Source organism: Emydura macquarii, unplaced genomic scaffold (assembly GCF_026122565.2).
Source record: "Emydura macquarii macquarii isolate MOO-44397 ecotype Brisbane River unplaced genomic scaffold, CSIRO-AGI_Emac_v2 contig_2699, whole genome shotgun sequence".
Taxonomy (NCBI): domain Eukaryota; kingdom Metazoa; phylum Chordata; order Testudines; family Chelidae; genus Emydura; species Emydura macquarii.
Window position 1 is genome coordinate 2,395,099 of NW_027132836.1, and position 13,930 is coordinate 2,409,028.

The following is a 13,930-nucleotide window of genomic DNA, read 5'->3' on the forward strand; positions in this document are numbered from 1 at the left end:
TGTGTGTTAGGGCGGCCTCGCCACCTCGGGAGGGGGAGACTGAGGCACAGAGGTGACGGGGGAGGGGATGGAGCCTGCAGCCCCCGCCCCAGCCAGTGGGACAGGGTCCCTGACGCAAACAAAGCCGCAGCAGGGAGCTGCCAGGCCCCTGGGGAGCAGCCCAGCGCACTCCAGCCCCCTACCCGGCCCCTCCGAGCCCAGCACAGCCGTCCCTACGGAGGACAGCCCCGACGCACCACGGCCGCCCGGCCCCGTCTCCGCACCGGCCTGGGCCCGCTTCGCGCCGGACCCCTGCGGATCTCAGGAGTCGCCGAAGCCCCTGGTCTCCAGGGAGAGACCCTCGCACCCTGTCCAGGCTCCCCAAGGTGCACGGACGGGCAGCCAGCGAGCGCAGGTGGCGTCGGAGCCGGAAAACCAAACCCGCCCGCCGGATGTCCCCGCTCGGGTGGGAAGGGACTGGCTCTGCCCAGCCCCACACCAGAGGGATGCAAAGACCCTCCGGCAGCCCTGGGGCTGGGTCGAAGCCCCCCCGCCGTCCCCGCAGCCGTACCTGGATCTGCCCCTTGCCCATGATCTTATCCACGATCTCGTTGTTGTCCTTGTTGAGCTTGGTCTTGTCGTAGCACTTCTCGTAGCACAGGATGCGCAGCGACTGCGAGCCCTCCAGCTCGATCTCGAACTCCTGCAGCGAGAGCGGGACGGCGGCTGAGCCCACAGCAGGCAGCCCCCGAGCAGCCCTGGGACCCGCCCATGGGGGGCCAGCTCCCAGGGACAGCAGGGACCAGCTCTGGGCCCCCGCACGCACGGCGCTTCGGCCTCGTTCTGCATCACCTGTCCCCTGGGGTGTCAGCAGAGCTGGGGGGGGCCCTGGGACTCAAATAGCGGGGGGGCTACAGGGGGGACTGAGGGGCACTGGCAGAGCTGGGGGTGGCAGCCCAGGACGAGGGCCGCGTCCCCTAGCAGCTCACTCACCTCGTTCCACTGGGGCTCTGTCGTGTCCCGGAAAACCCTGGTCTTGGCTTTGCTGACAAAGTATCCGAATGAGTCCACTTCCAGCGTGCAGTAGAGATCTGGGGAGAGGAGACAAGTCAGGAGGGGGGCTCTAGGGATCCACCCCCACACCCGGGGGCCCTGGGCAAAGCCCGCAGTCCTTGCCCAGCCAGGCTGGGCACCTCCAGGCTGTGGGGCAAGATGGCGATACGAGAGTGAGCAGGGCAGGGCCCAGCCCCCTCTGGACTCCCCGGGGCGGGTGCGGCAGGGCTCCGATGCCAGGGTCTCTGCCCCTCGGCCCAGCCCAGCCCGGCGCTGGCGAGGCCGGCACTCACTGGCAGACTGTTTGAATCCCTTGGCGGAGTGGACGATCACGTGCAGGAAGCCGTAGAGTCCTGGGGATTCATCATCTGCGGCAGAGAGGAGCACAGGGCTACGTTACGGCTGGCCGGCCCGCAATCCATGCCACCACTGGCCAGCCGGGCACCAGGGGGCCTCAGCCCAGCCTTCCCCCACCTCCCCAGCCCCGCGGCTCAGGGGCTGCCGGTCAGGAGCGAGGTGGGGACGGGAGCTTGCAGGGCGCCTGCTCACGCTCCGCCGGCACGACAGGGACTCGCTGCCAGGGCAAACAGCGAGCGCCCGACGTGCCAGCCTCCGCTGAGTCCACGCTGGCGCGGTGAGTCGCGTGGCAGCCCGACGCCAGCACAGAGCCGCACCACGCGCCAAGGCAAACTACTGCCAGCCCCTCCGTGCCCGCCCCCTGCCCAGATCCCCGACAGCTACCCCGGTCTCCGTCTGTCCTGCCATTAGCACCCTGGGCAGGCCGGGGCAGGGTCCTGCCGGGGCAGTGGCCAGGGGCTGCTCAGCATACCTGTCCCAGCCGGCATGCCCAGGGGTCAGTCGCTGGCACCTCTGGAACTGGCTTCCCAGCATCACCAGTTACACCTGAACAGCAGAGCTGGGCAGGTAAGAGCCGGACAGCCGGCCGGGCCCAGATCTCTGCCACAGGCCCCGAGATCCAACTTCACCCCGCTGCCGTGGGAGCAGAGGCCTCTCATGTGGGGTGGGAGACCGGGGAGAAGGGGCTCACGGTGCCCAGCAGTGACCCGTGAGGGGCAGCTCCGTGGTCCCCATGAAGGGGTGTCCGAGTGGGGGGCAGCGATGGCCCCACAGAGCAGCCAATGTGATTCCTGAGCCCCGTGATGGGTGGGGGAGGGGTGCACGCTGCCGCCAGGCATCTCCGAGCCGGCGTGCAAGACAAGCCAGCTGCCAGCTGGGGAGCGGGAGGTCTCCTTGCCAGCCCGGTGGCGAAGAGACCCCAGCAGGCAGGGCCTTCCCCTCAGGTTAGCGCCCCTCCCCAGCGAGGCCACCCCAGGCCAGGCCAGGCACTCTGCTCTCAGAGCTCAGCACCCCCCAGAGCTGGCAGCTCAGCAATCGGCCCAGGCCAGGGGGCCGGACACCCCCAGGGCGAAAGCTGCGGCCCTGGCAGAGGCCTGAGTGCTTGACACAGCCCGAGGCCTGGCAGGAGCCAGGAGTCCTGCCTCCAGCATGGCTGGGCTGGGCTGGCGCGGGTGCTCGCAGGGAGAGGGGCTGTTAGCCAGGACGCTGCACTTATCCCCCACCTCCAGCCGGCTGCACCTGGCAGATCTGGGTGTGGAGCTGAGTGGATGGCAGCAGGAGCCCAGGGGAGTGGGGGGGGGGAGCAGAGCACGGGCCCCAAAGGCTGGCCACGGCACGCCCCCCTCCTCCCCCGAAGGGAACTTACGGCGTCGCCCCAGCACGCTGCGCACCCGGCTCTCAGCCCGCCTCGCTGGGCGGTGCGTGGGAGCTGGGAAGCAGAGCCGGCCCTGCGGCGGGGTAGCCTGCAGCGGGGCCCGGCGGGAGGCACTCACCATCCTTGTTGCTGGTGACGGGGATGTTGTGGACGGTGCGCAGCTTGAAGCAGGACCCCGTGAGCACCTGCAGCTCCACCGAGCTCAGCACGAAGGCCTGGAGGTCTGTGGGGGGCACAGGGCAGGCAGTCAGCAGCCATGGCCAGGGTTCCCCGCGGCCCGGAAAGGCCGGTGGGCAGAGCGGGGCCCCAGGCTGCTTCAGCCAGCCCGCTACAGGCCGGAACAGCTTCGCAGCAGGGAGCACCCGCCCCAAGGACGCTCCCGGGGAGCCCCCAGTGTCTGGGGAGGAGGGGATGGCTCCTCCCGCAGGGCCGCTGGCAGCGCAGGGCCTCACCCTTCTTCTGCAGCTTCTGGATGGCCTCCCTCCACTCCGACCTCTCATAGTCCGAGGAGAGCAGGAACAGGTAGCTCTGAAAGGGACGGGACAGCGTCAGGGCAGCCGCGTGGGCTGGGACCGACTGAGCATACCACGGCCCCACGGGCCAGCGGCACAGGGCATCCCCGGGCAGGGCCCTGGCCGGGAGAGATCCCAGCCCGCTCGGAGTGGCTCGCCAGCCGGAGGGGCACCCGGCGCGGTCACCGCGTATCGCCCTGCTCAAGCATGGCCCCGCACGGAGATCCCACCCCGCCAGGCCAGCAGTCTGCAGGGCAGAGGAGCTGGGCCTGGCCTGCTGGGGCACAAAGCGGCACATCCCCCAGTGGCCAGCCAGGCCAGCTCTGTGCCCTCCCTGCCCACCGGCGCCCAGCCCCAGCCCCGCCGCCGGCCCCTACCTTCCCGTTACGGTTGTGGATGCGGAAGGGGATGGAGGGCGAGTTGAGGAGCAGCCAGAACTCGTTCTCAAACATCTTCTTCTTCAGCCGCTCGATGGCTCGGCTCTGCCCCTTGCTGGCCTTCTGTGTGGGGAGAGCACGAGACGTGGGAGCTGGCGGGTCTCGCGCTGAACCGCCCGCGGCGGCACGTGGGGAGAACGGCCGTGGGATTCACAATCCCCAGCGCAGCCAGGGGAAGAGACGGGGCACTGCCGGGGGCACAGACGCTCCCCCCCCTAAGCAGAGGGAGGGCACCACCCCCCGCGCACAGCACACCAGCGAGCCCAGCCTCCCCAGCTCACCTCCTTCTGCACCTCGCTCTTGATGACAGAGATCTTCATCTTCATGTCCTCCAGCTCGTGGTCCGGGATGGCGTGCACCTGCGGGCAGGGCTCCGACTCCTCCGGGGCCGGGAACACCAGGTCGGCCAGCGGCACGTACCACTTGCAGTCATACTGCTGGTGTTTCCTGCCGAGACACACCCGGGCTGAGCCCACCACCGCAGCTGGGCCTGGAGCCGCTCCCGGCAGATTGCAGGCCTCTGCCCCCCACAGCCACGGCATCGCCTCCCCCGGCGCCAGCCCGGCACGCTGGGCATGTGTCAGCCGCCCCTCCCCGCCTCCCAGCACACTAGCCCTGGGGCCCATCCTAGCAGCAGAGCACGTGGCTGCAGCAATCTGCCCTGGCACTCAGGGGTGCTGCCCCCCGGCCCAGGACGGCGCCCGCCTTACCCCACGGCCGACTTCTTCAGCTTGGCGCAGAGGAGGACGTCGGTGAAGAGGAAGACGTGGCGCAGCTTCCGCGAGCCCTCCGACAGCTCCACCAGGAAGCCGTCCTTCACCAGCTGCCGTGTCTGGGAGACAGCAGGGCCAGCGGTGAGGAGGGGGCCACGGCCCACCGGGCCCCTCGTCCCGCACGCAGGCCAGACGGCACACAGGGGCACCGAGCTGCCAGCCCTGCCCCCAGCGCGCTGCTGACAAGTTAGCAGGCCCCAGGGGGGCAGCACCTCTCCGGCTCCTCCCTGGGGTCCTGCGCCAGTCCCCCCCCGCCCACCCTGGGCAGCCCTGCCTCACCTCCCCCTTGGGAGTGGTGACTGCCGTCCTCCGCGGGTCGATGTCCTCATTGATGCTGGACAGGAAGTTCTGGGAGATCCGGAGGGCGTCCTGCAGCAGCGGGTAGTCGGGGTGGTCGGCTGGGGTGTGCTTGAGCAGGTCCTGGAACGGAGGGGCCACGGGCTGAGCCTGCCAGGCCAGAGCTAGCGAGCCCCCCATGGCAGGGGCAGAGAGACGGCAGCGGGCTAGCTGCGAGCGGAGCGCTGGGCCACCAGCAGAGCTCTACTCCGAGCCACGGGCATTAGGAGCTTGCGGGCCCACGGGGGGTGAAATCCACCCCAGCTTCCTCCTCCTTCCCCCGCAGGACTGGCCCTGTTGGGGTCCGAGGGCCGCCAGCCATCCGCAGGTCAGAGCAGGTGGATTCCTGGCCAGCGCCCCGCCGCCCCGTTAGCATCCCCAGCAGGGAGAACAGCGGGCAGGACCCCGCAGGCCTGGGCACATCCTGCGTCAGGCAGACGAAGGCCACGGAGGAAGCAGGACGCGGGCACAGTCAGAGCTCGGGCAGCGCCGAGAGGGGCCCTGGGGTGCGCTCCCCTGCTGGGTGCCGCCGCGTGCGGGCGGGGGTCCTTGCCAATCTCCCCCCCCCGCCCCCCCGGGGAGAGCCGGAGCCATACTCACGTGCAGTACCAGGGTGCTCCGCGTCACACGGTCGATGGGCTTGTACAACAGCGCTGTGGGAGGAGAGGCATCCGCCATCAGAAAGGCGCCTTTCGGCCCCAGCCCCTTGCTGGACAGCAGAGTGAAGTGGCTCCCCCCACAGCCACACAGGGGGTCCCCACATCAGCAGCTCCAAGCTCTGCTGCAGCCTCCGGCTCCCCCCCAGCGGGCAGCCAGCCGGGCACTGGCTCCGACGGCCACGCGTGTATCCGCGCAGAACGACCCGCTGGCCGCTGCACAGGTGGGCATCCAGGCAGGGGATCGGGCGCCGGCGCTCAGCCCAGAGAGCTGGGCCAAGCCACCCGCCGTGCCAGTCTAGACAGCCCGGGCGGCCCTCGGGGCTGGGTGGCGCTCTGTGCTAGGGATTTCCCAGCTGGGCAGGAACAGCGGGTGCCAGAGGCTGGGAAAGTGGCAGGAATCAGCCGGAGCGCAGACCCGGGCCACGAGCTTCCCAGCCGCTGCTCGGCCAGCGCCCCTCAGCAGCCCCTGCCCTGTCACGCCAACGAGCGTTAGCGCCCAGGGACTGCTTTGGCTGGCGGATTGCAGCCAGTCCACGGGGAGGCTACCCCGTCAGCGCAGCCTGTCGCTGGCTTCGCCGTATTGCCAGGGAACGGGGGCCTGGACGCTGCGCACGGCCAGCCTGCTTTCTGCACCTTCCCGGTCCCCTCTCCCCCCTTGGCCAGGGGCACAGCCTTGTCCGTTTCCCCTTTCTCAGGCAGCTTCACTCTCGGGCCGTGTCCACACACAGACCTTCTCCCGGTCAAACCACACCACTCCACACTGGGGCTTTTACCAGCACCATCCCCTCACCGCCGGCGTCACGCCAGCCAGCCGGAGCACAGGACTCGGACTTGGGGACTGGCTGCAGCGTGGCCAGGGGAACCTCTGCCTTTTCTTAAAAAAAACCAACCCTGTTCTCACTGCAACTGCAGAAACTGGCCAGCAAGAGCTGCCACAGATGGATGCCATCGGCCCCAAATCCAGGCCCCTTCAGGAGTCCCAAGTCCATTTGGGCACCGCTCCAGCCCCGGGGCTGCCCCGCCAGCCTGCCTCAGTGGCATGCCGTTCACCCGCTCATCGTGAGGGCGCCGAAACCAGAGGGGAACTGACAAGGTCCCACGGCTCCAAGCTCCGGGCTGGCCCGTGGGAGCAGAGCAGAGCAGAGCTGCACGTGCTGCTTAGCCCGTGGGCCAGGATGAGGCTTGTGACATGGGGACTGGTCAGGCGGCCACAGCACCTCTGAGCTCTGGAAAGATTCAGACTGGACCTGACCGATAAGGGGGCGGCGGGGAGCTGCCCCTGCACCCCTTTAACTGGAGACGTGTCGCTTGAGCCAGTTCAGAACCGGGAGCCTGATTTTCCCCGCCCCGCCCCATGTCACTCCCTTGAGGGCTCCAAATCCCAGTGCCTGTCACGCTTCGGCTGAGGGACGCACGCCCACGGATCGCCCCCGTTCCCAGCACAGGGCTGCAAGAGACTCGCCACCCTGTTTACACCAGCGGGCAGACGCCGCTGCGTTCTCCCGCCCGGTCACACCACTGCCCCAGAGCGGAAGGGCGCGGGGAGAACACGCTTTGCTGGACGAAGAGCAGGAAATCTGCTCCCCTCCCCGAGGCGCCAGGCTCAGGTTCCTGGCCCGCGTGTCTAGCGCTGGTCAGGGACCCGGCCCCAGGACCCCATGCCGGGCACACGCCGGCTCTGCAGGGGAAGGTGCAAGGAGGTGCCGGCTCTGCCCACCCCAGCCCTCAAAGGCAGCTGCATCTCACCTCTCCAACGGCAGGCAGCCGGAGAGTGGAGGGACAGGAGGTGTCACACACACACACACACACACACACACACCCCCCCCCCCCCCCGAGAGGTCTCCCCCACATGGTGCCCACCAGCTGGGGGGAAGCCACGGGCCCGGAGGCCAGCGGCTCCGTCTCCCCTGGATTCTCGACACGCCGAGCCCAGCGCTGGCCTGTTAACGCCCCGACAGGTGCAGCCCCTCCCCTCCCGGCCCAGCAGCAACAAGGGAACCGCCCACCATCCCTGCGCCCCAGGGCTCCCGCCCCTCCATGGCAGGAGATTGGGGAGAGGGAAGGGCAGGGCGTGTCCACCGCCCCACAGAAGAGCACCAGACCCGGCACAAGCCACATCCACACCAGCAGCAGGCTCTGGGGCGGGGCAGGGGGGGGAGGGAGCGGCCTAGGTACCAAGCTTCCCGGAGCCAGCACCCCCCCGCTGCCCCCGCTAGACGCTCACGCCAGGCACCAGCCCCACACAAAGGGCAGACGTTGCTGGGACAGCCCGAGCCAAGACAATGGGACCTGCCCAAGAACCAACACCTGGCAGAGACCCGCGACCTGCGCCCCGCCCCTGCACCTGCCTGCCCCTTGGGCTCACACGCCTGACGGAGGGGCACTCCCCTACACCCCCATCTTCCCCTCCCCTCCCCTCCCCGCCCCTCCCCGCCCGCGGCAGCTGCCGCTCGGGGAGGTGGGAACGCGGCTGCATGTGTCTTGCCGGAGCACAACCCACCACGGCCCTTTGTCGCCCGGAACAAAGAAACCGTCAACTTCAGGCTGCCGAGCACGGCGCCAGAGGAGGGGGCCGCCCTTGGGCACTGGGGGAGGAATCCCCCCAGCACCGACCCCCCGGCCTGGCAGCCCCACTCCAGGGGGCGGCCGAAAGCCTCGAGAACGACCCAGCCGAGCCGCCCTCCCGCGGGGGGGAGGGACGCCACGGCCCTGCCCCGCGCCCCGACTCACCGTAGGTGCAGTTACAGCAGAGCCGGACGACGAGGAGGATTTCCATGGCAGCCCCGTCTCCGCACGGCCATGGTGGCCGGCTCCCTGCCTCCCCCTCGGCAGCTCAGCCCGGCTTCGGCACCCCAGCGAAGCGCTACACACAGCGAGCGGGGGGCGGGAAAGGGGGCGGGGGGCGGCCAGACGTCACGAGCATCCTAACGAGGCGCCTCTCCCCTCTCCGGCGCGGCGTGCGGGCACACAAAGGGCTCTCGGCTCACACGCACCGGGCTGATCAATAATGCATGCGCTCGGGGCCGGGGAGAGACAAAGCCTGGGACCCCCCCTCCCCAGCGGCGCGTGCAGGCGGTACCTTCCATGGTGACCGAGCTGTGGCTTTCCTTCGAATCCTTGGGGCCCTTCACTTTCAGCTCCTGCAGAAGGAGAGAGCCGGTGAGCGGATCTGCACGAGCCGGGCACGTACCCCAGAGAGGCCGGGGTCGCTGCCCCTTCCAGCTGCCTCCCCTCGGATTCACGGGGTGCCCAAAAGGCGTCTCTCACTCCCACCCTGGCTGCTGGGTGCTAGGGCAGAGCCCAGCTCCCCCCCGGGCTGGCCCAGGTCAGCCGGGCCCCCAAGTGCCGCAGCAGCTCCAGGGAAGGCCAAGGCGGAGGGGCTCATTCTCCCCGGGGGTGGGGGGAGGGAGCAGGGCTGCTCCGCACCCTGCATGGGGTCCCCACAACGCCCCCACCTCCGAGCGTGGGGCAGGCAGCTCCTCGCAGGCACACGAGGCTGGGATGGCGAGTGCCAGCGCACACGTGGAAAGGTGCCTGACCCAGCTCCCCCAGAATGCACTGCAGCAGGCTGCTCCCCCCAACACAGGAGTTCGGGGTTCAAATCTGCGTCCACACCGGTACTGGGCCCTCAGGGTAACGGCGCTGGAGCCGGAGCCTAGCTGCCACGGCCTGACGCAGCAGGGAACACCTCACGCCCTGCCCGGCCTCTGTGCACACGGGAGCCGGTCTCGGAAGGCAGGGACAGCGCTCGGCTCCTCCGGGTGGAGCGCCAGGGTCTGCCATTCGCACGTGGCAGCCAGAGGACACCACAGCCGCCAGCAAGCTGCAGCCGGCATCGGAGCCGCCGGGGAACGGGCACGGAGCCCACACGACGGAGCCTGGCGTGGGGCGCAGGGGGCCCCGCTCTGCAGAACCCAGCACCTCTGCATCCCCTGGGCAGGGAGAGCGCCCTCTGCAGACACCCGGGCAGCTGCACACGGGCGCTCCTCCGGCAGGATCAGCCGTCAAGGCACCTCCTAGAGCAGCTGCGATGGACGGCCCCTCCCGGGCTGGGGGTGAGACACGTCTCGTTGAAGCCAGGCGATGGGAAAGGCGGCTGCCAGGCCGGCTCAGGGCATTGACCTCCCACCTCTCCGCCCCCAGCACCAGCCGGAGGGCACCCGTGCTGGGCCAGACACTGGGCCCACGGGTACGCAGGCCCCCAGGGGCAAGGGCGGAGGGGTGTGTCTCCATCCCCGGAGGGCAGCAGGCGGCCCCAGAACCGTGTGCAGGCCAGCTCAGTCCCGAGGAGCCAGCCCAGACCCAGACGAGGGCTCGTCCCCCCCACGGCTCCTTTCAGAGCGCTGGCGTCCCTAGCCGGTGCTGAGAACGCCCGGCCGGCCCAGCGGTGGAGGGAGCCCGCCCTGACCACAGCGCTGAGCCCCATGCAGCGGCCAGAGCCGCACTCCCGGGCCCCTGCTGCCCCCAACGCCAGCCAGCACCGTGGGCTGAACAGCCTGGATCCTGCCCCGAGATCCACTGGGCCCCAGCGAGCCCCACACGCCCTCTCCTGCCTCCAGCCCGAGCGGCGGAGGGGGGCGCGTGGCCGGACGCCAGCCCCGCTCACCTCCGAGATCTTCTGGAACTGGTTGTTGTTCTGGCTGCATTTCTCCGCCGTCTCCAGCGCGATCTTGTAGTTGTCCACGAAGGCTTTGTACACGCCGAGCTGGCTGGCCTGGCGGCGAGCGGAAGGGAGAGGGGTTACCACAGCACCTGGCAGAACGCGCCGCCCACCTCCACGGGGCCGGTCCCCTCTGAACTTTGGCGTCAACTGTTTCCATAGCAACCCGGGCAGGCCGCAATGGCTGACACCGGGCAGGAGGCCTCTCCCCGGGGCAGGAAGGGGCGCGCAGCTGGGGGCGCTCCCTCCCAGTCTGTGTCTGCCCCAGCAACGGCCCGGGGGTGGCGGAGGTGCCTGCCACCTGCCGGCGCTGCAGTCTGGCGCGCTGACCCACGGCGGCTTGGCTTGGTGCAGCCCTCGCCTGGCTGCTATGGGGGGAGGGGGTCGTCACTGATTCCCGGGGGCCAGAGGAGCTGAAGGAGACACTCTCCCACCAACAGGGACCCGGGAGAAGGTGCTGGGCCGGAGCTGATTGCTGGAGCAGGGGCTGAGGCCTGGGGCGGGCGCTGGTGGGGCAGGGCTGGGAGAGGGGCCGTGCGCCTGGCACACCAGCCGGCCCCGCTCACCTGAGAGCAGGTGCTCGCTGCTGCGTGCGCTACAGAGCAAACGGGAGAGATGCGAATGTGCTAAACCCGGAGCCAATCAGCCCCGGAGCCACCACGGCTGATTTCCCAGAGTCCTCCGCCGGGCTCAGCCACTCCAGCTAGCTAGCCCCAGCCAAGCCGGGGGCTCCCTGGGCCCTGGCTCCTGGAGAGCGAGCTCAGCTCCCGGTAAGCAGAGAGAGAGACCGGCGTCCAGCCCCTGCCGGCAGGGAGCAAGGCGGGATGCATGAGGCCAGCGTGACTGAGTCTGCTGAGAGCCTGGTTTGGAAGAGGGAAACGCCCCCACCTGCCCTATAACGCCACGCTCCGCTCCGGGCAGCGAGAGCCCCACACGTGGCGAAGCAGGGAGGCGGCATGTCTTAGTGGGGCGGGTGACTGAATCCCAGCCCACAGCCCCACACATTCACTGCCCCCTCTGCTGACATCCCTCCCTCCCCACATGCAAGCCCCTGCCCCTCTGGCTGGGGCTGCCCCCCGCAGCACGGAGCTCTGCCAGTTCCACGCAGCCCCACCTCGCGCCCGGGAAGACCTGCCGTGGCTCGCTGCAGTTCTCTCCCTGCACCCATCTGCCTTCAGCTCATCCCTTCCCTTCTCTGGGGCAGTGTCTCTGAAGCCGCTCCCTTAGGAAGTGGGGCGATGGGCCACAAGACCAGCCCTGCCTCCTGCCTCTCTCCCCCTCCCCGCCGGGGACGACCCACCGGCTCCCAGCCGCGCCGCCGGCGAGCGGAGCGTACCAGCTTCTGGAAGAGGTGCCCCAGGGTGACCTGGCTGTCCCACTGCTGCACCTTTGGGCACAGGCTGTCGTAGAACTCCTTGTGGATCTCGTAGATGTCCTGGATCTTGTAGAAGATGGTCTCGATCTGCTGGATGGTGAGGACGGGCTGCGAGGTGGTGGCTGTGGCCTTCAGCGGTTTCATGGGCTGCGGCGAGCAGGGGAAGCCAGCGTTAGAGCCAGAGCACATCACAGAACGGAGCTCGAGGGTCAACCCCACAGGGGCTGCCCAGGGGAACCACTCCCGCTGCACGTCGCCCCCCTTCTGGGCCCTACCACCTCGGCCAGTGGGAAATCAGGCGTGGATCGAGGCGCCTCTTTCCGTCTGGCACCTGCCTGCAGGGCTGGGCCAAGCTGGCGGAGGAGAGTTCGCCAGGGCCAAGCCCCAGGTCGCCTGGAGGTGGGGAACCACCACGCAACGGGCCATCTCGGAGCAGGGCAGTCCCAGGGCTGGAACAGGCGGGAGGGCTGCAGGTGGGGATTGAGGAACACCAGCAGAGCTGGGGGGGAGCAGGGCTGGGACAGCAGGGTGGGGAGGGAGCTGGGATTGAGGGGCACTGGCAGAGCTGGGGGGCAGGAGGTTGGGATTGAGGGGCGCCAGCAGAGCTGGGGGGCCAGGATTATGGGGTGCTGGCAGAGCTAGGGGGTGGAGCCCAGGGCTGGATTAGCGAGGGGGGGCTGCGGGTCAGGATTCAGCCACCCCTCCTCTCCCAGATGTGCAGAGCCCCTTTCTACCGTGGGCGGGCGGCGGGCGGGGCGGACCCGGCTGGCAGCAGGAAGAGGAGGCTCCGGCTCCCACCCCCGGCGACATGCTGAGCAAGGACTGCAGACAGCAGCTTTCGTGTCTGTGCAGACTTCCCCTTTCTGCCGGGAGTGGAAGGTGTGACCCCGCCAGCCACGCGCATTGCACAACGCGGGCCCCAGCGCAGGGCTCCAGGCCCCGGGCACGGGCCGGCAGGGCTGCATTAAAGCTCTGACCCTAGCACCCAGGAGGGGGACAGACAGACAGACGTGCACCCAGCTTCGGAGGGACGCTTCCTTTCCCACCTCATGCTGCGGCTTTGACTCAGGCTCCCTGTTCCCCCGCGGAGGCAGCATCACCCTCAGCTGCTCCCCACTCTGTGGCCCACGGGGGGCCAGGCCGCCCGAGCCGGTTCCCATTGGCCGGGGGCCAATGTCAGAGACTCACCCCCCCAGCGCTCACTGCTCCAAAGGGAGTTTTGGGCCGAGACCCATTGTCCTGTAGCCCCCCAGCCTGGTCTCCCGCCTGCAGACCTGGATGCTGCGGGGAGAAAAGTGGAGCCCAGCTCTGCACGGCTTGAGGGGGGTGGCAGAGAGACCCCAGGAGGGCATGGCCCCGTGCCCGGAGCACAGGCTGGGTGCTGGGGATTAGCCCCCTCCCACATGCCCCCCCTCCGCCAGGGCGGACTCACCAGCAGCAGCGCCTCCAGCTGGTTGATGTAGATCTCCTCGCTGGCCAGGAAGCCCGAAAGCACCAACTTCCGCATCTCCAGCCCCTTCCCGGCATCCCGCTCGCCCTGCGGGACAACAAGGGGCGCCTCAGCGTCTCGCCGCACCATGCCGGGGTGTCCCCTGGACCCCTCTCCCAGGACCGGGCCCCCCCAGGGCAGGCAGGCTGCAGGGTCACCTTCTCCCCCCCTGCCCGGGGGAGGAGGGAGACCACCCAAGGGAGGCTGGGGCAGCCCGGGGGGCGCACGGCAGAGCACGGTGCCAGGGGAGCGGCGCAGCCTTGAGCGGGGCAGGAAGGCCCGGCTTCGCTGCCCTCCCTCCTCCCCGGTTGGCAGGTCCCAGCTCCGGCGGTGGCGGGGCTTGTGCTGTGTGACACGGGCCGGCCCACGGGGCGAGGGAGCCACGGCAGCCAGATGGGAGTGCCTGCCTGGCCAGCTGCCAGCCGCTCGCAGGGCCCCGCCTGCCCGGGCCACGTACCAGCGCAGGGCAGGGCGCAGGCTGAGGGGCCCTGGGGGCAGCAGCGGCAAGCCAGGCTCCGCAGGGGCCAAAGGGCGCTGGGAGGGGGCGCGGGAGGGGTCCGACAGCACCCGCCAGGGTCCCTGCGGCAGCCCCCCCCCCGGCTCTCACAGCCTCCTCAGCCAACACGTGGCTCCCCCAGGGGCGCTGAGCCGGAGCAGCACACCCCCCACGGGCTCCAGGGGGGCAGGCCCCAGGCCCCCATGCAGCCATGGTGGTAGCACCAGCCCCACAGCCGTGGGTCCTCGCCCCGTGGAGCCGGGCTGGGCGAATCGTTTCCCAGGGGCTCAGCAGTTTCCAGTGTGAGCTAGGGCAGGGGTCTCTCCCAGCGCAGCCTTCGGGGTGCTCCCAGACGGGACCCGCCCCGCCCCAGCTCCTGCTGCCTCACCCCCACCCAGGCTGACCTACCTTGGCTGCCACCCCCCTGCC

At 69.8% G+C, this 13,930-nt stretch overlaps 1 protein-coding gene across 3 annotated transcripts in view; it reads right to left on the reverse strand.

Moving 5' to 3' along the window:
• ABR (ABR activator of RhoGEF and GTPase) overlaps positions 1–13,930 on the reverse strand; it is a 70,817-nt gene that overhangs the window by 21,154 nt on the left and 35,733 nt on the right. For all 3 annotated transcript variants that reach the window (XM_067565871.1, XM_067565872.1, XM_067565874.1), the window contains 14 exons: positions 12,949–13,053; positions 11,478–11,663; positions 10,088–10,195; positions 8,561–8,621; positions 5,423–5,475; positions 4,766–4,906; positions 4,424–4,545; positions 3,995–4,160; positions 3,654–3,776; positions 3,217–3,292; positions 2,883–2,987; positions 1,326–1,400; positions 973–1,070; positions 551–682 (listed from right to left, as the gene is read on the reverse strand). In XM_067565871.1, coding sequence (XP_067421972.1) covers positions 551–682; positions 973–1,070; positions 1,326–1,400; positions 2,883–2,987; positions 3,217–3,292; positions 3,654–3,776; positions 3,995–4,160; positions 4,424–4,545; positions 4,766–4,906; positions 5,423–5,475; positions 8,561–8,621; positions 10,088–10,195; positions 11,478–11,663; positions 12,949–13,053 — 1,551 coding nt within the window. The remainder of the gene's footprint in view (positions 1–550; positions 683–972; positions 1,071–1,325; positions 1,401–2,882; positions 2,988–3,216; positions 3,293–3,653; positions 3,777–3,994; positions 4,161–4,423; positions 4,546–4,765; positions 4,907–5,422; positions 5,476–8,560; positions 8,622–10,087; positions 10,196–11,477; positions 11,664–12,948; positions 13,054–13,930) is intronic.